General features: G+C 36.5%; 1 protein-coding gene across 1 annotated transcript in view; it reads left to right on the top strand.

Annotated features, from left to right (window-relative positions):
• Nucleotides 1-19,384, top strand: part of CCDC178 (coiled-coil domain containing 178) — a 403,099-nt gene that overhangs the window by 124,807 nt on the left and 258,908 nt on the right. Inside the window, 1 exon segment of the mRNA XM_040632379.1 lies at nt 15,942-16,125. Within this exon segment, the coding sequence (XP_040488313.1) occupies nt 15,942-16,125 (184 nt within the window).

The raw sequence follows: 19,384 nt of genomic DNA on the forward strand, positions 1-19,384 counted from the left end.
GAGAGTTAGCAGAAATAATCAGCAGCATATTTATACCCCCAATAATTTCAAATGATAGTATTAAAATAACTCTGCCTGAGTAAGTTAAAATTGTTAAAGGGAACAAAACAAACTAATAGAACACTATCAAAACAGTTCAGGGAGGTTTGAAAAAGAACTCACCAAAACTTGCAGAGCTAAAAACTGGATTCGTTTTGATTAAAGATTTTATTATTAAATAACAAAGCAGCTGGGAGGGGAAAGAATCCGTACACTTGGAAACATGGAGAGGAACCAGAATGCAGCACAGAGAGCAAAAGAGACAAAACATATGGAGGAAATACTAAGAATTATGGAGAAGATAGTGAGAAATAAATGAGAAAATGGGAAAGCAATATTCAGAAAGACAATGGCAGATAATAGTCCATAATTCTTTAAAGTGTGAATCCTTAGATTCAGGCATCACAATAATCCCAAACAAGATAAACTCAGAAAGGAAACTTTAATTTTCTTTATACCACAGGTTACTCATACTGGAAGGAAAAGTTGAAGACATGATACATTTTATCAAACAAATCTATTCCACTGTGATAACATCTGCGAACCACTTTCCTGACTCTTTACATTTGAGTGGTAAATGGTACTTCCTCTTTAAGGCCAACACCTCTTTCTCTGCTCTTGGTCTTAATCCCTTTTGCCCTGTTCAGGACATAGTTTTATTCTTATCACTTCTATGTCTGACATCTTCATTACTTTTTTCTTTCAGCCTATATTCATTATTAACCCTCTTCCAAGCTAAAATGAAAGCCTTGTGTTCGTTCTAGTTGTATTTTTGTCAATCACACAGTATTTCCCTTATATTCCCATTAAAATAGTCACATAACTAGCAATATTTGCTAGATTATTAACAGTATTTGCTTGACTTTTAATCACTTTTTTGACACACAGCAGTCTGGCTTTTGAAACTCCCGTGCCACCAAAATTTATCTCACTGAAGTTAAAAACAACAACAAACATCTCCCTTTCTAAATCCACTGGATGCTTTTAGTGTTACTGGATGTCTTTTTTCCTCCATGTGAACCACGCATTTGTGTCTGTGCCCTCTCTGATGCTATCCCTTTTTGAGATTCCCTTGGTTCTCCCTTTAACTCTATGAAGGTAATCTCTCTAGAAATGCTACAGCGGCTCGTTTATCTCTGCCTGTCTCTAATAGATTAGCTCAGGGTGCTAACTATAGCCCATTTAAATCCTTGGTCTACTTTCGATTCCAGATTTTATCTACTCAGTATCTTAACATATGTCATACTTTTCTTTACTTTTTAATCTCTATCCACATCTTTCTTTCTCCTGATAGTATCATTTTGACTATCTACTCTCTCCCCCAACATCACATCTTGACACCATTACCCATCAAGTTACTTGTTTCAGGCATCATCCTATATGCCTCTCAACCTGCTTACAGCCAACATTTTACCAACTTCTTTAAGTCTGTCTTTTAAATGGTGCTTTTCTTTCTGTCCATTTTCATTACCAGTGAAATAAATCATGCCCTAGTTGTCTTTTAATTGAAATATTAAAATAGGCTTCCCACTAGTCCACCTTACTCCAAGTTTGAGTCCTCGGATCCAGCATATACAGTATTACCCTTGCAATTATCTACAAAGGATGAAATGTTACTTACTTACAACATCTTAGAAGTTTCAGAGTCTCCCTACCTACTATAGCATAAAGTCTAAGCTCCCAGACTGTTAGCTGACACCTCAATCTGTTACTTGTACAACTTCAGACTCCTCTGGTAGCACTCGTTTCCATGATCTCAATGTTCTGATCTATTAAAATGCTAATAGATCCAAAAATACATTGTTTTAAGCTTTAATCTTTGCCTGTGGTATTTATCTGATTGAAATTCCCTTCCTTTTCTTTCCCCTCCTCCTTTTCCTCTTTTATAATATATATATAATATACATAATCACATATATATGATTAATTGATCATATATATAATCATATATATATATGATTAATTGATCATTCATACGATAGATCAGACATTAACTCTTCCCAGATGCTTTCCTTGTTGGTAATTTTCCGCTATCCCCAAAACAAGGTGGTTATTAAGTACTTCTTCTGTTTTTTTCTGTTGTACTTAGGATTGCACCAAGATCTGTTATTTTGTGAGTCTTTTTTCCTTCATGAGGATATAAATTGTGAAGTTTTGTTTTAATTCATTTTTGTATCCCAGTCACCTAGCATAGCACTTGGTATGCAGTCAATGCTCATAAGTATTCATTTAACTAACCCTCCTCTGATTCAATATACTTTTTGCCCAGGACTTGTCACAGTGTGTACAGTTACTGGTGGTTTGTTTATGTTTCCTCTCAGCTAAGCTCCTTGCTTTTAGGCATTGTGTGTGTTTGTGTGTGTCTGTGTGCTTGTGTTCTTCTCAGTAGGTGTTAAATAAATCACATAATGAGCTAATGAAAGCTGAATATAAAAATTTGTTATCCTTATTTCTTTTTTTGCTTCAGTATCTCTGTGCTCCGATTCTTTCTGCTATATGTTTGTTCTGATGTCACCTGTGATCTCATTTTTTCCAAAGTAATATTAATGATTATTTACCTTTTTTATTTGTCTTCTTTCTCTCATTATCTCCCATTTCATTAAACCAGTTGGCACCGTAATAAAGATCCATGCTGTTAATACTTTCTGATTAACAAAATACTTTCTGATTAATAAATGATGTGTTAAATCATTTGTGTATGTTACTCAATGTGCATAAGTACAGTGTATATATTATTCTCAATGTATTTAAACCTAATCTTTATAACAACCTTAATGGTAGATATTGTTAAGTAAATTTTACAGATAAGGAAATTGTATATGAAACCATCCCTCCATATTACATAAAGAACAATTAGAATTTGATTGTGGGTGTATCTGAATCCAAAATTTATGTTCTTTCTCAGAAATACTGCCTCTCTTTCTCTACTGGCAAGTCTTGATTCCTATCTCTGACATGTTATAGCAGACTATGGACATGACACTTACTACTTCCAAAAAAAAAAATCAAAAGCCTATTTATTTAATTCTCCATCTCTATTTGGCTATACCCATTGCTTTCTCAAAAGAGCTCTGTTCTTCTCACTCTTTCCTTCATTTTTTCTTTTTCTTCCATTTACCTGAATCACCTTCCCCTTAATCCCAACTTCTTTTTTCCTTGGGTCTAAAAATAATAATAACAACTTTTTAAGCAAATCACTGATACTCGTACATCTTTTGAATGCCCTCATGAAAATTCCCCAAATTTTGACTGATACATATATTCTAAGATTCCACTAGAGTATCATCTCACTATTTGATGTCATTTCCAACTGTCACACTATTTGAATAAATTACATAGTTAATTCAGTATATGATCTACTGTTCATATATAGTTCATTTTAAAAATGGCAACATTGAAAGATAGATGTCATATTTCTTAACAGACTTTGTCCTTGACTCTGTGCATACAAATATTTGCAAGACCTTTTGGTGATGATAATGATACATGATTTTTTACCTTATAGTATAATGTATAATTAGTAATTTTGTCTTTCAGATAAGCCAGCATCCTTTAGAAATGGACCTTTTATATTTGGGACATTTGACTTGAGCAAGCAACTTCACTTGATTGCTTATTCGCATGATAGGCAGGCTTCAGTAACCTAAGTCAAGGAAAATGAACTTGTTTAAGATGATTTGAAATTGATTAATTTGTATTTAGTTTGCTTGAACTTAACTGTGTGGTTTGAATTTCTGTATAGCCATTTTCTTACTTTCAAGCTCTGCAAAATATCTACTCCTAATGCTCTACTGTACCTCAAGCAAGACAATGTCATTGTAACTGCAGTGATCCAAAGATGGGGTTGATAATCGAGGGAAATGAGCAAAAAAGCTATTGAACACCATAAAGACATACTGGTATATTTTATGAAATGTGTTTATCAAGAGTTAACAGGATAGTACTGTATGGTGACTAACATAATATAATAAAAAATCATTATTAAAAAAAAAGTTAACAGGATAGTGATTTATTTGTAGAGATAGCAATTAGAATATTATTGAAGTTGTTAAATAGCCTGGGATACTTAGAATGAATCCACAGCGTACTGTTTTTCATACTCGCTTAGCTATATCTTACCAGCCTATTAATTTGAGGTACTTCACAGGAGTATAGAATATGACTTTTTCAGCATTTACCAGCACACTTTTCATTGAATGTTCTTAAACTATTTTGCTTTTATTTTTTATTTTTTCAGCTATTGAAAGAGAAAATGCTATATGCTCCATTCAAAATTAACTACTCACCAATATTTTAGCCTATTTGAGACATTTTTTAAGGAATTAAAATATTACAAATAAATTGCTCTTCCCATTCCCTGTTCTCTCTCAGTCTCTCTGCAGAGGCAACCAAAACCTGAATTTGGTGTGTATTCAGTACATGCAAGACTTGGATTCTCAATTTTTAGACCTCCATATTCCCAACAGTCTTTTCTTCCATCTCATACCAACCACCTTCTCTTACAGTTTTACCCTTACATCTTATCAATTCCATTAATGAAGTCACCTCCTGGTCTCAATTTTAAGAATCCATTCTCTCACAAGTGACACCTCTCTTTCCAGCTTACTTGTACTCTACTATTACTCTCACTCCAACAAGTATTTGACACTTCAAGATAACCCGTCTATTATCCCTACTAATTTTTTATGTCCCACCTTTTTGTCCTTCCTTCTTTTTTTACAGAACCTAGTTAATACCTGACAAAAATAAGTGTTCATTTAAATAACATTCAAATTTTATTTCTGTGACTTGGAAAGCCCTATCATTGAACTGAAGCAGGATCCGAATAGCCGAATGTGGCTAAAGTAAAACACAGTTACGTTAATTAATCTCACCTTGGGTGGATCCTGTTTTGGTGGTCCCTAAAGGACAAGAGGGTAGGATATAAAAAATTAGTAGGGCCCTAGGTGTTATAGAATGTGAGATCTCTTCATGAAGAATGCAAGGTTATGAATATAGAATTCCCCCAACCAATTCAATGCCACTTGCCAAGGATAAATTATGTCAGAAAAAGAAAATAGTCTTAATAAATTTTGGTTAAAATATCTTATTTTTACAAACTGTATAAAAAATATATGACCATTTGAAAACACTATTAGAGATACTCAAAGGACTTTATAAGGGGTTGGGGTCAGTTAGAGGCCCTCATATTTAAGCTTCATTAGTACTGCAATAAATTTGCTGCTGAGCAGAACTTAATTTCTATGACTATAAATCTCAAGTGACATTCATCACTACCAAGAAATTTTTAGACAATTCAATTTTTCTAACAACTATCTCATGTCTTATCACTGTCTTCCTTCCTAATACCCACATCACCCTCATTCTTAAAGCTAATTATCTTCCCTAATAATTAATAGAGAACGTAGATGCAATCAAATGAAAATTACCTCTTTCTCTTGCTAGCCTATTTGCATCTGTCTTTACATATTCTGTGTTCCTCTCTATTAATATATAATAATGGAAGCAGCTCTTACATAGGGGTTCCCATCACCCACACACTTGCCAAGTGGATGCCATTTACTCTTTTTTTTAAAAAAGATTTTATTAATTTATTTGAGAGAAAGAGCATGAGCAGAGTTGGGAGGCATGCAGAGGGAAAGGGAAAAGTGATCCTAAGACCTTGGCATCATGATCTGAGCCAAAGGCAAACACTTAAGCAACTGAGCCACTCAGGCAACCCTGGATGCCATTTACTCTTACACATTTAGGGGCTTTGCAACTACAATTATCTCCTCTTTCCCATGAATTATCATTATTTCTCTCTACTTTAATAGCATATGAACATTGCATAGAATTGCTCATCTTAGAAAAGAAGCAAACACAAGATAAAATAGAGCCTGGCCTCCCATCTCTGCCCTTCTATTCCTTATATCAAATCTTAAGTGCACATTTCTGTTTCCATGAACTCACATTTTGTTTTCTATTCAATCCATTCAAACAAGGATTATCTCAAAGCGTCATATTCTAGATCCAAAATCATTTTTTCTTATTAATTTAAAAGTACTTTCACTTAAGGTATTAACGTCTTATCACATTAGAGATTAACACATAAATGGTTTGAAATATATTTTCTCTCATTAAGTAGGTTGGCTTTTTAAATTATTGAGGTTTTTTTCTTTTTTGGTTTTGTTTGTTTGTTTTGTTTGCTGTACAAAAGCTTTTTAATTTGACACAGTCCCACCTGATTTTTTTACTTTGTTTCTTGTGCTTTTGGTGTCATATGTGTAAAAAAAAAAAAAATGCCAAGACCAATGTCAAAGAGAGTCTTCCCTATGTTTCTTCTAGGAGTTTTGTAGTTTTAGTTCTTGAATTTAATTCCTTAATCCATTTCAATTTAATTTTTGTAAGTGGTGTAAGATAGGGGTTCAGCCAATTTCATTCTTTTGCGCGTGGCTGTCCAGTTTTCCCAACACCATTTATTGAAGAGATGGCTCTTTCCCCATTGTGTGTTGCTGGCATTCTTGTTAAAAGTTTGTTTCTGGGCTCTTTATTCTGTTTTATTGGTATATGTGTCTGTTTTTTTATGCCAGTATCATATTGCTTTGATTACTATAGCTTTACAATATCTTTTGAGTAAGGAAGCGTGATTCCTCTGGCTTTGTTCTTCTTTTTCCAGATTGCTTTGGCTATTTGGGGTCTTTTGTGGCTTAGTGCAAATGTTAGGATTCTTTTTTTCTATATCTGTGAAAAATGCCTCTGGAATTTTATTTTTTATTTACTTATTTATTTTTTCTTAAAGATTTTATTTATTTATTTAACAGAGAGGGAGAGACAGCCAGCGAGAGAGGGAACACAAGCAGGGGGAGTGGGAGAGGAAGAAGCAGGCTTCCTGTGGAGCAGGGAGCCCAATGCAGGATTTGATCTGAGGACCCTAGGATCACACCCTGAGCTGAAGGCAGACGCTTAATGACTGAGCCACCCAGGCGCCGCGCCATTGGAATTTTATTTTTATTTTTCATTTTATTTATTTATTTTTTTATTATATTATGTTCCATGCTTCATTACTTGCATACAACACCCAGTGCACCATGCAATACATGCCCTCCTTAATACCCATCACCAGCCTATCCCATTCACCCACCCACCTCCCCTCTGAAGCCCTCAGTTTGTTTCACAGAGTCCATAGTCTCTCATGCTTCATTCCCCCTTCTGTTTACCCCCCCTCTTCTCCTTCCCTTTCTTCTCCTACCGATCTTCCTACTTCTTATGTTCCATAAATGAGTGAAACCATATGAGAATTGTCTTATTCTGCTTGACTTATTTCACTTAGCATTATCTCCTCCAGTCCCATCCATGTTGCTGCAAATGTTGAAAAATTGTTCTTTTTGATGGCTGAGTAATATTCCATTGCATATATGGACTACATCTTCTTAATCCAGTCATCTGTTGAAGGGCATCTCGGGTCCTTCCACGATTTACTATTGTGGACAATGCTACTATGAACATTGGGGTTCATATGGCCCTTCTCTTCACTATGTCTCTATCTTTGGGGTAAACACCCAGTAATGAAATTGCTGGATTGTAGGGTAGCTCAATTTTTAACTTTTTAAGGGACTTCCGCACTGTTTTCCAAAGTGGCTGTACCAACTTGCATTCCCACCAACAATGTAGGAGGGATCCCCTTTCTCCACATCCTCTCCAACTTTTGTTGTTGCCTGCCTTTTCAATTTTTGCCATCCTAACTGGCGTAAGGTGGTATCTCAATATGGTTTTGATTTGAATTTCCCTGATAGCTAATGATTGAACATTTTTTCATGTGTCTGTTTGCCATTTGTATGTCTTTATTGGAAAAGTGTCTGTTCGTGTCTTCTGCCCATTTTTTGATTTCCTTATTTGTTTCTTGTCTATTGAGTTTGAGAAGTTCTTTGTAGATCTTGGATACCAGTCTTTTATCTTGTGTCATTCGCAAATATCTTCTCCCATTCTGTGGGCTGCCTCTTAGTTTTTTTGACTGTTTCCTTGGCTGTGCAGAAGCTTTTTATCTTGATAAAGTCCCACAAGTTCATTTTTTCTTCTGTTTCTCTTGCCTTTGGAGATGTGTCATGAAAAAGGTTGCTGTGGCCGAAGTCAAAGAGGTTGCTGCCTATGCTCTGCTCTAGGATTTTGATGGATTCCTGTCTCACATCGAGGTCTTTAATCCATGTGGAGTTTATCTTTGTGTATGGTGTGAGAGAGTGGTCAAGTTTCATTCTTTTGCATGTAGCTGTCCAATTTTCCCAGCACCATTTATTGAAGAGACTGTCTTTTTTCCACCGGATGTTTTTTACCACTTTATCAAAGATTGGTTGTCCAAAGATCCGAGGGTCCATTTCTGGGTTCTCTATTCTGTTCCATTGGTCTATGTGTCTGCTTTTGTGCCAGTACCATGCTGTCTTTGTGATCACAGCTTTGTAGTACAACTTGAAATCTGGCATTGTGATGCCCCCAGCTTTATTTTTCCTTTTCAACAGTTCCTAGGCGATTTGGGGCCTTTTCTGGTTCCCCACAAATTTAAGGGCGGTTTGTTCCAGTTCTTTGAAAAATGTCATTGGCATTTTGATTGGGATGGCATTGAAAGTGTAGATTGCTCTGGATAGCATGGACATTTTAACTATGTTAATTTTCCTACCCATGCTCATGGAATATTTTTCCATCTTTTTGTGTCTTCTTCAATGTCTTTCAAGAGTGATTTGTAGTTTCTAGAATATAGATCCTTTCCCTCTCTGGTTAAGTTAATTCCGAGATAATGTATGATTTTTGGTGCTTTTGTAAACGGGATGGATTCCCTAATTTCTCTTTCTTCGGTCTCATTGTGCATATATAGAAATGCAACTGATTTCTGAGCATTGATTTTGTATCCCCCCACATTATTGAATTGCTCTATAACTTCTAGTAGTTTGGGGGTAGCTTCTTTTGGGTTTTGCATATAGAGTATCATGTCATCTGTGAAGAGAGACAGTTTGACTTCTTCTTTGCCAATTTGGATACCTTTTATCCCTTTTTGTTGTCTGATTTCTGCTGCAAGGATTTCTAGTACTATGTTGAATAATAATGGCAAGAGTGGGCATCCTTGTCATGCTCCTGATCTTCAGGGAAAGGCTTCCAGCTTTTCCCCATTGAGAATGATATTTGCTGTAGGCTTTTCATAGATGGTTTTTATGAGATTGAGGAATGTACCCTCTATCTCTATACTCTGAAGGGCTTTAATCAGGAAAAGATGGTGTATTTTGTCAAATGCTTTTTCTGCATCTATTGAGAGGATCATATGATTCTTGACTCTTTTCTTGTTGATATGATCTATCACACTGATCGATTTGCAAATATTGAACCACCCTTGCATCCCAGGGATGAATCCCACTTGGTCATGATGGATAATCCTTTTAATGTACTGTTGGATCCTATTAGCTAGCATCTTGTCGAGAATTTTGGCGTCCATATTAATCACGGATATCGGTCTATAATTGTCCTTTTTGATGGGGTCTGTGCCTGGTTTGGGGATCAAGGTAACATTGGCCTCATAGAATGAGTTTAGTAGTTTTCCTTCTCTTTCTATTTTTTGAAACAGCTTTAGGAGAATAGGTATTATTTCTTCTTTGAATGTTTGGTAGAATTCTCTGGGGAATCCATCAGGCCGTGGAGTTTTGTTTTTTGGAAGGTTTTTAATCACTGCTTCAGTCTCTTCATAATTAATTGGTCTGTTTAAAAAATCAATTTCTTCCTGTTTCAATCTTAGTAGTTTATAGGTTTCCAGGAAGGCCTCCATCTCTTCCAGGTTGCTTAATTTATTGGCATAAAGCTGTTGATAAAAGTTTCTAATGATCTTTCCTATTTCCTTGGTGTTGGTTGTGACCTCTCCCTTTTCATTCATAATTTTATTAATTTGGGTCCTTTCTCTATTCTTTTGGATAAGTCTTGCCAGTGGCTTATCTATTTTCTTTATTCTTTCAAAGATGCAGCTTCTAGTTCTGTTGATCTGCTCTACTGTGCTCCTGGTTTCCAATTCATTGATCTCTGCTCTAATCTTGATCAACTGCTTTCCCGTGCGTGGATTAGGCCTGTTCTTCTAATGCTGTTCCAGCTTCTTGAGGTGAGAATATAAAAACTGCATTTTAGATTTTTCTATTCTTTTTTTTTTTTTTAAGATTTTATTTATTTATTCGACAGAGATAGAGACAGCCAGTGAGAGACGGAACACAAGCAGGGGGAGTGGGAGAGGAAGAAGCAGGCTCATAGCGGAAGAGCCTGATGTGGGGCTCAATCCCATAACGCCAGGATCACACCCTGAGCTGAAGGCAGGCGCTTAACCGCTGTGCCACCCAGGCACCCCAGATTTTTCTATTCTTTTGAGTGAGGTTTGGATGGCTATGTATTTTCCCCATAGGACTGCCTTTGCAGTGTCCCATAGGTTTTCGACTGTTGTGTTTTCATTCTCGTTGGTCTCCATAAATTGTTTAAATTGATTTTTGATTTCCTGGTTTTTGAATCATTCTTGAGCAGGATGGTTCTTAGTTTCCAAGTGTTTGAGTTTCTTCCAAATTTTTCCTTGTGATTGAGTTCCATTTTCAAAGCATTGTGGTCTGAGAATATGCAGGGAATAATTTCAGTGTTTTGGTAATGGTTGGGACCTGTTTTGTGACCCAGAACATGATCTATTCTGGAGAGTGTTCCATGTGCATTTGAAAAGAATGAGTATTCTGTTGTTCTAGAGTGCAGTGTTCTGTATATATCTATGAGGTCCATCTGGTCCAGTATATCATTCAAAGCTCTTGTTTCTTTGTTGATTTTCTGCTTAGGTGATCTGTCTATAGCTGGTAGTGGAGTGTTGAGGTCCCCTACTATTAACGTATTTTTACCTATATGTCTCTTTATTCTGGTTAAGAGTTGGCCTGTGTATCTTCCTGTTCCTCTGTTGGGGGCATAGATATTTATAATTGTCATATCCACTTGTTGGATACATCCTTTAAGAATAATTTAGTGTCCTTCTGTATCTCTAACTATAGTCTTTAGTTTAAAATCCAATATGTCTGATATGAGAATTGCTACCCCAGCTTTCTTTTGTCCATTGGCTTGAAAGATGGTTTTCCATCCCTTCACTTTCAGTCTGGATGTATCTTTAGGTTTAAGATGAGTCTCTTGTAGACAGCAAATGGATGGGTCATGTCTTTTTATCCAATCTGCAACCCCGTGGTGTTTTATGGGAGCATTTAAGCCATTCACATTGAGAGTGATTATTGAGAGATATGATTTTAATGATGTTATGTTACCTGTAAAGTCCTTGTTTCTATAGATTGTAACTTTCTGTTCTGTATCACTCTTGGGCCTTTTTACTTTTATAGAACCCCCTTAATATCTCCTGTAGGGCTGGTTTCGTGGTTACGAATTTGATCAGTGTCTGGTGATCATGGAAGGTCCTTATCCCTCCATCATTTCTGAATGACAGCCTTTCTGGATAAAGGATCCTTGGCTGCATCTTTTTCTCGGATAGAGCTTTAAACATACCCTGCCAAACCTTCCTCTCATTCCAGGTCTGTGTAGACAGGTCTGACGTAATTCTGATATTTTTGCCTTTGTAGGTGAGAAATTTCTTCGCCATGGCTGCTTTCAATACTTTATCCTTGCATCTAATATTTGCGAGTTGCACTATGACGTGACGTGGCGTAGGTTTGCCGTGGTTGAACTTGGGAGGGGTCCTCTCTGCCTCGTGGACATGAAAGCTTGTTTCCTTTGCTAGATTAGGGAAGTTTTCAGGTATAATTTGTTCAAATATCTCTTGTAGACCTCTCTCTTTCTCCACCCCCTCAGGGATGCTGATGATTCTGACATTGGAACGTTTCATTGAGTCAGTAATCTCCTGTAACCTACATTCCTGAGATTGGATTTTTTTGAGCCAAGTTTCTGTTTTAGCTTTCTCTTCTACCATCCCATCCTCCAGTTCACTAATTCGTTCTTCTGCCTCATTTACCCTGGCCATCAGAGCATCTAGTTTGTCTGCATTTGATTCATAGCATTTTTAGTTTCTGCCAGATTCGCTCTCATTTCCGCCCTTAGAGATTCTATATTCTCGTTAATATTTTCGTTAATATTTTTTTCAAGTCTACACATCATCTTGACCATTGTTACTCTGAACTCCATTTCTGATAATTTGGTTATATCCATATCCATCAGTGTTGTGGCAGAGGCCACAGAGTCTTTATCTTTTCTTTGCTGGGAGTATTTCTCCTCGTCGTCATTCTGATTAGGAGAGGTTGCGGGGTTGTCCAGAGCCCAAATTATTGACCAGGCACCAGGCACTGTGCACTTGTTTTATAGGGATCTTAGGGATGTTGGCTTCTTGATTTTTCAGCCTGCCTTCTGGGGGAGGGGCCTGCTGCACTGATACTCAGGCAACCCTGTTTGGGTAGTGTCACCCCGTCCCCTGCGAGGGAGGATGGGGATTGGCACAACGTGAGCTGGTATTCCGTGCTTTTGTTCTCTGGTGGCTTTCCCTGGTGGTTTTCTGTTGCTCTTCTGAGAGTCAGAGCAGCAGTGGCCAAATCCTATCCTCTGTCTCAGAACAGAGATCGCAGTCCGCTCTCCACTGAGCTCTCTTGGCCTCTTTAACTCTGTTTCTGTCGGTGCTGCTAAAAACGTTGCAGCGTCCTGTGTTGTGCACCCCACAGCTGGTGTCCGAGCCCTCACTTCCAGGGCAGGCACGTCTCTGTCCTTTGTTTTTCTAACACTGCCAGCCTCCCCCGGTTCTGCGCGCTCCTGAGCTCTCTTTTTCAGTGTGGTTCGTGTGCATCTGGAGCGCCGGTTTTCAGTCAGGTCGTGCCCCCACTCCCGAGCTCCCGGGTTTAATCCGGTTCCAGTGAATGCTCAGGAACTCTGGATTTCAGTCTGGCCGCTCGCTCTTTCCCAGACTCATGGTCTCAGTCTGCTCTCTCGGCGGGTGCCGATCCACGAGTCTGGCAGCTCCCCAGTGCGGGTGGCTACTGCTTCCTGGCACCCGAGAGCGGCGGCTCCCCCCCTTCCGTTTATCTTCTGATATCTGTGCGCGGATTCATGGCTCCCCGCTTTGTATCTTAATACTCAGCTCTGGAGACATTAATTGGTAGAGATCCAGATGTATCTTCCTGTGTCTCATGCTGATTCCCTGGGTTTTCAGGATGGTCTGGTACCTATCCAGCTCGACTCAGGGGACCAGCTGAAAAAAGGGACCCCCTACTCCTCCGTCATCTTAACTCCTCCTCTCCTGCCACTGGAATTTTAATAGAGATTCATTGACTCTCTTGATTGCTTTGAGTAGTATAGACATTTTAACATTATTAAATATTCTAATCCATAAACACAGGATATCTTTCCATATCTTTGTCTTCCTCAATTTCTTTCATCAATGTCTTATATACAGTGTCAGTGTATAGATCTTTCATAGTCTTAAATTTATTCCTACGTATTTTATTATTTTTTGATGCTATTATAAATGAGATTGTTTTATTGTTTTCAGATAGTTCATTGATAGTATATAGAAATGCAGCAGATTTTTGTATTCTGCAACTTTATTGAATTTATGTATTAGTTCTAACAGTTTTTTGGTGGAGTTTTTTAGGGTTCTCTCTATATAGGATCATGTCATCTGCAAACAGAAAACTTTAACTATTCCTTTCTGATTTGGTTACATTTTACTTCTTTTTCTTCCTTAAATGCTCTAAGATTTCCATTACTGTGTAGAAAAGATATGGTAAGAGTGGACACCTTTGACTTGTTCCTGATCTTAGAGGAAAAATCTTCAGCTTTTTATACTGAGTGTGATGTTAACTGTGGGCTTGTCATACACAGCCTTTATTATATTGGAATATATTCCCTCTATATACAATATTTTGAGAGTTTTATCATAAATGAATGTTGAATTTTGTCAAATGCTTTTCTGCTTCTATTGACATGATCATATTTTTAACCTTAATTCCACTAAAGTGGTGTATCACATTTACTGATTTGCGTATTTGAACCATCCTAGCATCCCAGAGATAAAGCCCACTTGATCATGATGTATGATCCTATTAACTTGTTGTTGAGTTCGGATTTCTAGGATTTTGTTAAAGATTTTTGCATCTATATTGATCAGAGATATTGGCCTGTAATTTTCTTTTCTTATAATCTCCTTGTCTGGGTTTGGTATCAAAGTAATATTGGCCTTATAAAAATTGAGTTCGGTAGCTTTCCTTCCTCTTAAATTTTTTAGAAGAGTTTGTGATGACAGTAGGCATTAATTCCTCTTAAATGTTTGGTAGAATTCACCAGTAAAGCCATCAGGTTGGGTCTTTTTTTAATTAGGAGTTTTTGATTACTGGATCTGTTTTCCTGTTCACTGGTGATTTGTTCAGATTGTCTATTTTTTTCACGATTAAATCTTGGTAGATTGTGTGTTTCTAGGAATGCATCTCTGGAGTATCCAATTTGTTGGCATATAATTGTTCATAATAGTAGTTTCTTTGGTCATTTGTATTTCTATGTTATCAGTTGTAAGGTAGCCCTTTCATTTCTGATTTTATTTATTTGAGTTTTCTTTCTCTCTCTCTCTTTTTAATGTAAAGGTTTGTCAGTTTTTATATATTAAAAAAAAATTTTTGTTGTTGGTGATCTTTTCTATAGCTTTTGGTTTATTGCACTTGTTTCTGCTCTGATAGTTTTCATTTCTTTTCTTCTAACTTTGGGTTTAGTTTGTTCTTACTTTTCTAGTTCTTTGTGGTGTAAAGTTAGGTGGTTTGAGATCTGTCTTTTTTCTTAAAGTAGGCACTTATTATTATCAATTTCCCTTTTAGAACCGCTTTTTGTATGTTGTGTTTCAATTTTTTTTTTTTTAATTTCTTCTTTACCCATTGGTTGAGTTTTTGGTCTCTGGGTCTTTTCTTCCCAATGCTGTAGTTCCTAGCTTTCTATAAACCTATAGCCTTCATCAGTAAATTGGTTCTTTCACAAACAAGTGCAATTGATACAAACCGCTACTGTGATGCAGTGAACCTTGCCCAGGTAACACGTACCTTCAGCTAGTTTTTTGCTGATTCTCCTCCACTTTTGCTTTGCTTTCTAGTTTTATTTCTATTCTATAGAAATGGTTACCTCATTTGTGAATGTAGCTATGTCTTATTTGTATTGTCTTCTTATCTTGTATGCCTCAATGGTATGTATCTGGAAAAAGGTGGTATCCAACCTAATGTCTTACTTTTTCCCTCTATTAACTCTTTGTCCTTAGCTATTGGTTTTCTTTTTGGTTTTTTAGTTTGTTTGTTTTTTAAAGATTTTATTTATTTATTTGAGAGAGAAAGCATGAACGGCAGGGAGGAGCAGAGGGAGAGGGAGAAGCAGACTCCCCACTAAGCAGGGAGCCCAATGTGGGGGCTTGATCCCAGGACCCTGGGATCATGACCTGAGCTGAAGGCAGATGCTTAACCAACTGAGCCACCCAGGTGCCCCTGGTTTTCTTTTTGAAAGCTTTGGTTTTGTTACTAGTTTTCTTCTGTTAAGTTTTGTTTCTCTTTTTCATGGACCTCATTTTTCTCATATTTGATTATTCTTATTAGTAATGTTATATATAGAAGGGATGGATTGATAGAGAAGGAATGAATGCTCTGAAAGCTGAGCATTTGAGGTCCCCAGCCCTTTCTTATTGATATCCTTCTGAGGTTGAGCACAGCTTGACAATTAAGAGTAGCCATCAGAAAAAGGAGGAAAATAAATAGAATTTTGGGTCATATTCTTTGTATTCAAGTTTTAGTTAAGTATCTGGTTATTTTATATTTTTGGCAACATAAAACATCACCTTGTTCCTTTTTCTGATTATTAAATATATTTGCCTCAATGCATAATCTCTTGGAATAATCATATGAATCTTTTTTTTTTCACAGCATAAGGAAAAAATCAGATTTTGAGTCTGAAATCCAATCTTTGTTGAAACTAAGGTCAAAAAATGATGAATTTCTTAAACAGTTATACAAAGAAGCTTATCATCTTGGTGCTGTTTTCCACCTAACCAAATTTAAAACAGAGGAATTAGAAGAGAAAATAGCAGAAGTGAGAAGAAAATTCAAGGTTTGTATCTTTGTGTTCTACTTAATTGTAAAAAACAGTTATTAACCTCAGTTTTATTGATTTGTTGATGATAGTTTGACTTTAATTTAAGCTGTAATAGCCTTATAAAATAATTACTCCTTCTAGTAAATCTGAATAAAATCATTTCTCTTCAGAGGCCCAGCATGAATAGAAGAGGAATGGGGCTCAGTGTAGCTAATCAACACTTAACATCTGCTCTTTGCTATTACTAACCTTAAATTACCTGGATCACCAGAGGAACGGTGCTTGCTTTAAACTCATCCTGTGTATCTCATGTATAATAGTTCCTGCCTATGGTACGAAGAAGGATTGCTGGGAAGTACCCTTCCAGTTTACTAACAGAAGAAGGAGATTACCTACGTCAGGCCTGCAAGTTACTGGATTCCTGAGCACCAAGCAATGCTTAGTAGACCACAGTGTTTCCACGAAACAACTGCTCATAGGCCTGAAATCTATTCCTAAGTGAGAAATATGATGAATAGCCACTCCCTGCCGTTTGGTATAGACACTAGGAAAGTCAACTCCATTTTGCCACACATAAGGGACCACTGTAACAGGCTACTTCTGTCCATCACACATCATACTTACACTCCTCCCATCTTTGGCAGTTACTTATTGAATACTTATTATCGTACAATTATTTGTAAAATATAGAATCTGTGTTCTGTGTTCAAGCCTTGTAATAGCACTTTATTCAGTGAAGACTTTCTCCTGTGCTTTCTAAATTTAGAACACTTAGATTGTCTTCCAATAAATGTTTCTATACCTGAGAGACTAGGATTTTGTTCCTACATTGAACCCAGCTGGTCTTGGTGTATTGTACTTCTGTCCCTTCCCATGGGTTATTCAGTGGGTTTTTTATGCCATATATGTTCCAAAATTAGTATGATAGAAACTGTGTATAGTAAAAATTAACCTCAAAGTTATTTTAAAAATATAAAGCATGTGATTATACATATGGTTTAGCATGTGTAATAACACTATAGATGTTGTTTATAATTTTCTTCAATTTTTCACTAGTCTGGGTTTCTCTATGGCCTATAATTAATTTTTTTTCCATTGAGGATATCAGTGAAGACATCAACCACTGATTTGGCCACTTAACAATATTTCTTAATTTTTTCAACTGACAGGAAACCTTTGTTCACATATTTATCTCATAGCTGTCACAACCTGCCTTTAATTCTTCAGCTACATGGTTTCACTGGCCCAAGGCACTCATCTATTAAGAAAGATGCTATATTGAATTGATTATTTTTTTTCTAAGTTTTCCTGATGCCATTAAATACAATTTATAGGTTGAGCGCAAATTTGATATAACTCTATTGTTCTTGCTTTACCAACCTAAGGCAAAGTATAAGTGTCCCCCTGGTTTTATTCAAGCAAAATTGAAGAAATTGTTAATTAGGTCCTTTCCCTACTGTTTAGTAGCTGAGACACAGAAAGAAGCGACAGAAAGAAATTAGGTGTTTTAGGAAATAATTCCCCGTTGCTAAACACTTCCACTAATCTCTGAGCTGAATATATAGGGCATTACATTTCTTTGATGTACACATGTATATCTGTGTCAGAGTGGTAATGAATTAAAAATAAATTTCTAGATATCTAAGATAGTCCTTAGATAATTCAGGTTTGGAGTAATTCAGGTTTGCAGTTTTGCCTTTATAATGACCCCACTGTCTCTCATTGACTAAAAATGTATATAATTTTTTGAGTCTTGGCATCATGTTTTTCTTGCAGGTAACTTTGTATATTTGTGGATTCTGCCCTTAATTCATGTTTTCTACAAATTATAGCATTACCGTATCTGAGCTAGCTTTGAGAAATAACCTTTTGAAACCTTAGAGGTAGAATTTCTGAGTTACATTTCCTCAAATTAATGTACCCGTACAATGCCCAGTAAGATTTAGGCAGTCTTAGACTAGAATCAACCCTGAACAATCAAGATATTTAGCAGTTTCTGGAATTTTCCAGCTATTACAGATGACTTGTCCCAATTTTTTTATACCTTCAATCCCGGTAACTGACCTATTCAGAAAAGACACGGTTAGCCAAGTCCCAGGATAAAATTATCCACAGGGATGGGAGATAAATCAATAAAAGGGTAATATGTATTCAATTATGGTATTGATGGAAGGAACAGAAAATCATTCAGTGTTGTCTAAAGAATGTAATATTGTAACAAGAAAAATCTTGAAAGCTTTTTTCAGATATTAAGTGTTTCTCAACATTTAAATAGAAGGCTTTTGTGCAAGCTGCAGGAATTTGGAGGGTTTTTTTGTTTGAACGTACTAGAATTTTGGTGGAAAAGAAGAACATCAGGCCTCTCTGGTTCTGGGTTAAAATCATAGTACTAGAACTAAGTGGAAACTTAGTAGAAAAGAAGAAAGGAAGTAGAAAGGAAGACAGTTTTCTGCAAACCTACTATAGGCTAGACTCTTTATACATATTAATTAATTCAGTGTTCATAATACTGTGAAGGGGTTATTAGTATGTTCATTTTGGGATGAAATGGCTTGCCCAAAGTAGCATAGTTTTCAGGTAGCTGTGTAGAATTTGGGGACGAGGTTCTCTAATGCTGGAGTTGGTATAAACTAGTCAGTCAGACGCTAAGGAGATATATACTCCAACCAAAAATTCATTCAGGCTCAAAATTTCAAAAAAAACATATTAGGATCACCTTTTAGACTTTATTTTTGGGGGAATTATTAGGGTCCCCAGAAAATCGAGAGAAGATATAGAGATTTCCCATATACCTCTGGCCCCCACACATGCATAGCCTCCACCATTGTCAAACATCCCCCACCAGAGTGGGACATTTTTTACCAAGGATGAGCTTACATTGGATAATCGTAATTATCCCAAATTTACAGTTTACATCACAGTTCGCTCTGGGTGTTGTTGTGTACTAGATTTTGAACAAATATATAATGATATGTATCCATCATAGTAGTATCTATACAGAGTATTTTCACTGCCCTAGAGATCCTTGGTGCTCTACCTGTTCATCCTTTCTTCCACTGATGGCATCTATGGCAACCACTGGTATTTTACTGTCTCCATAGTTTTGCCTTTTCCAGAATATCATGTAGTTGAAATCATACAGTATATAGCCTTGTCAGATTAGATTCTTTCACTTACTAGTATGCATTCAAGGTTCCTTCATGTCTTTTCATTACTTGATAGCTCATTTCTTTTTAGCACTGAATAATATTCTATATCTGTGTTGCCACAGTTT

The sequence above is a fragment of the Ursus maritimus genome, unplaced genomic scaffold (genome assembly GCF_017311325.1).
Source record: "Ursus maritimus isolate PB19 unplaced genomic scaffold, ASM1731132v1 scaffold_18, whole genome shotgun sequence".
In the NCBI taxonomy this organism is placed as follows: domain Eukaryota; kingdom Metazoa; phylum Chordata; class Mammalia; order Carnivora; family Ursidae; genus Ursus; species Ursus maritimus.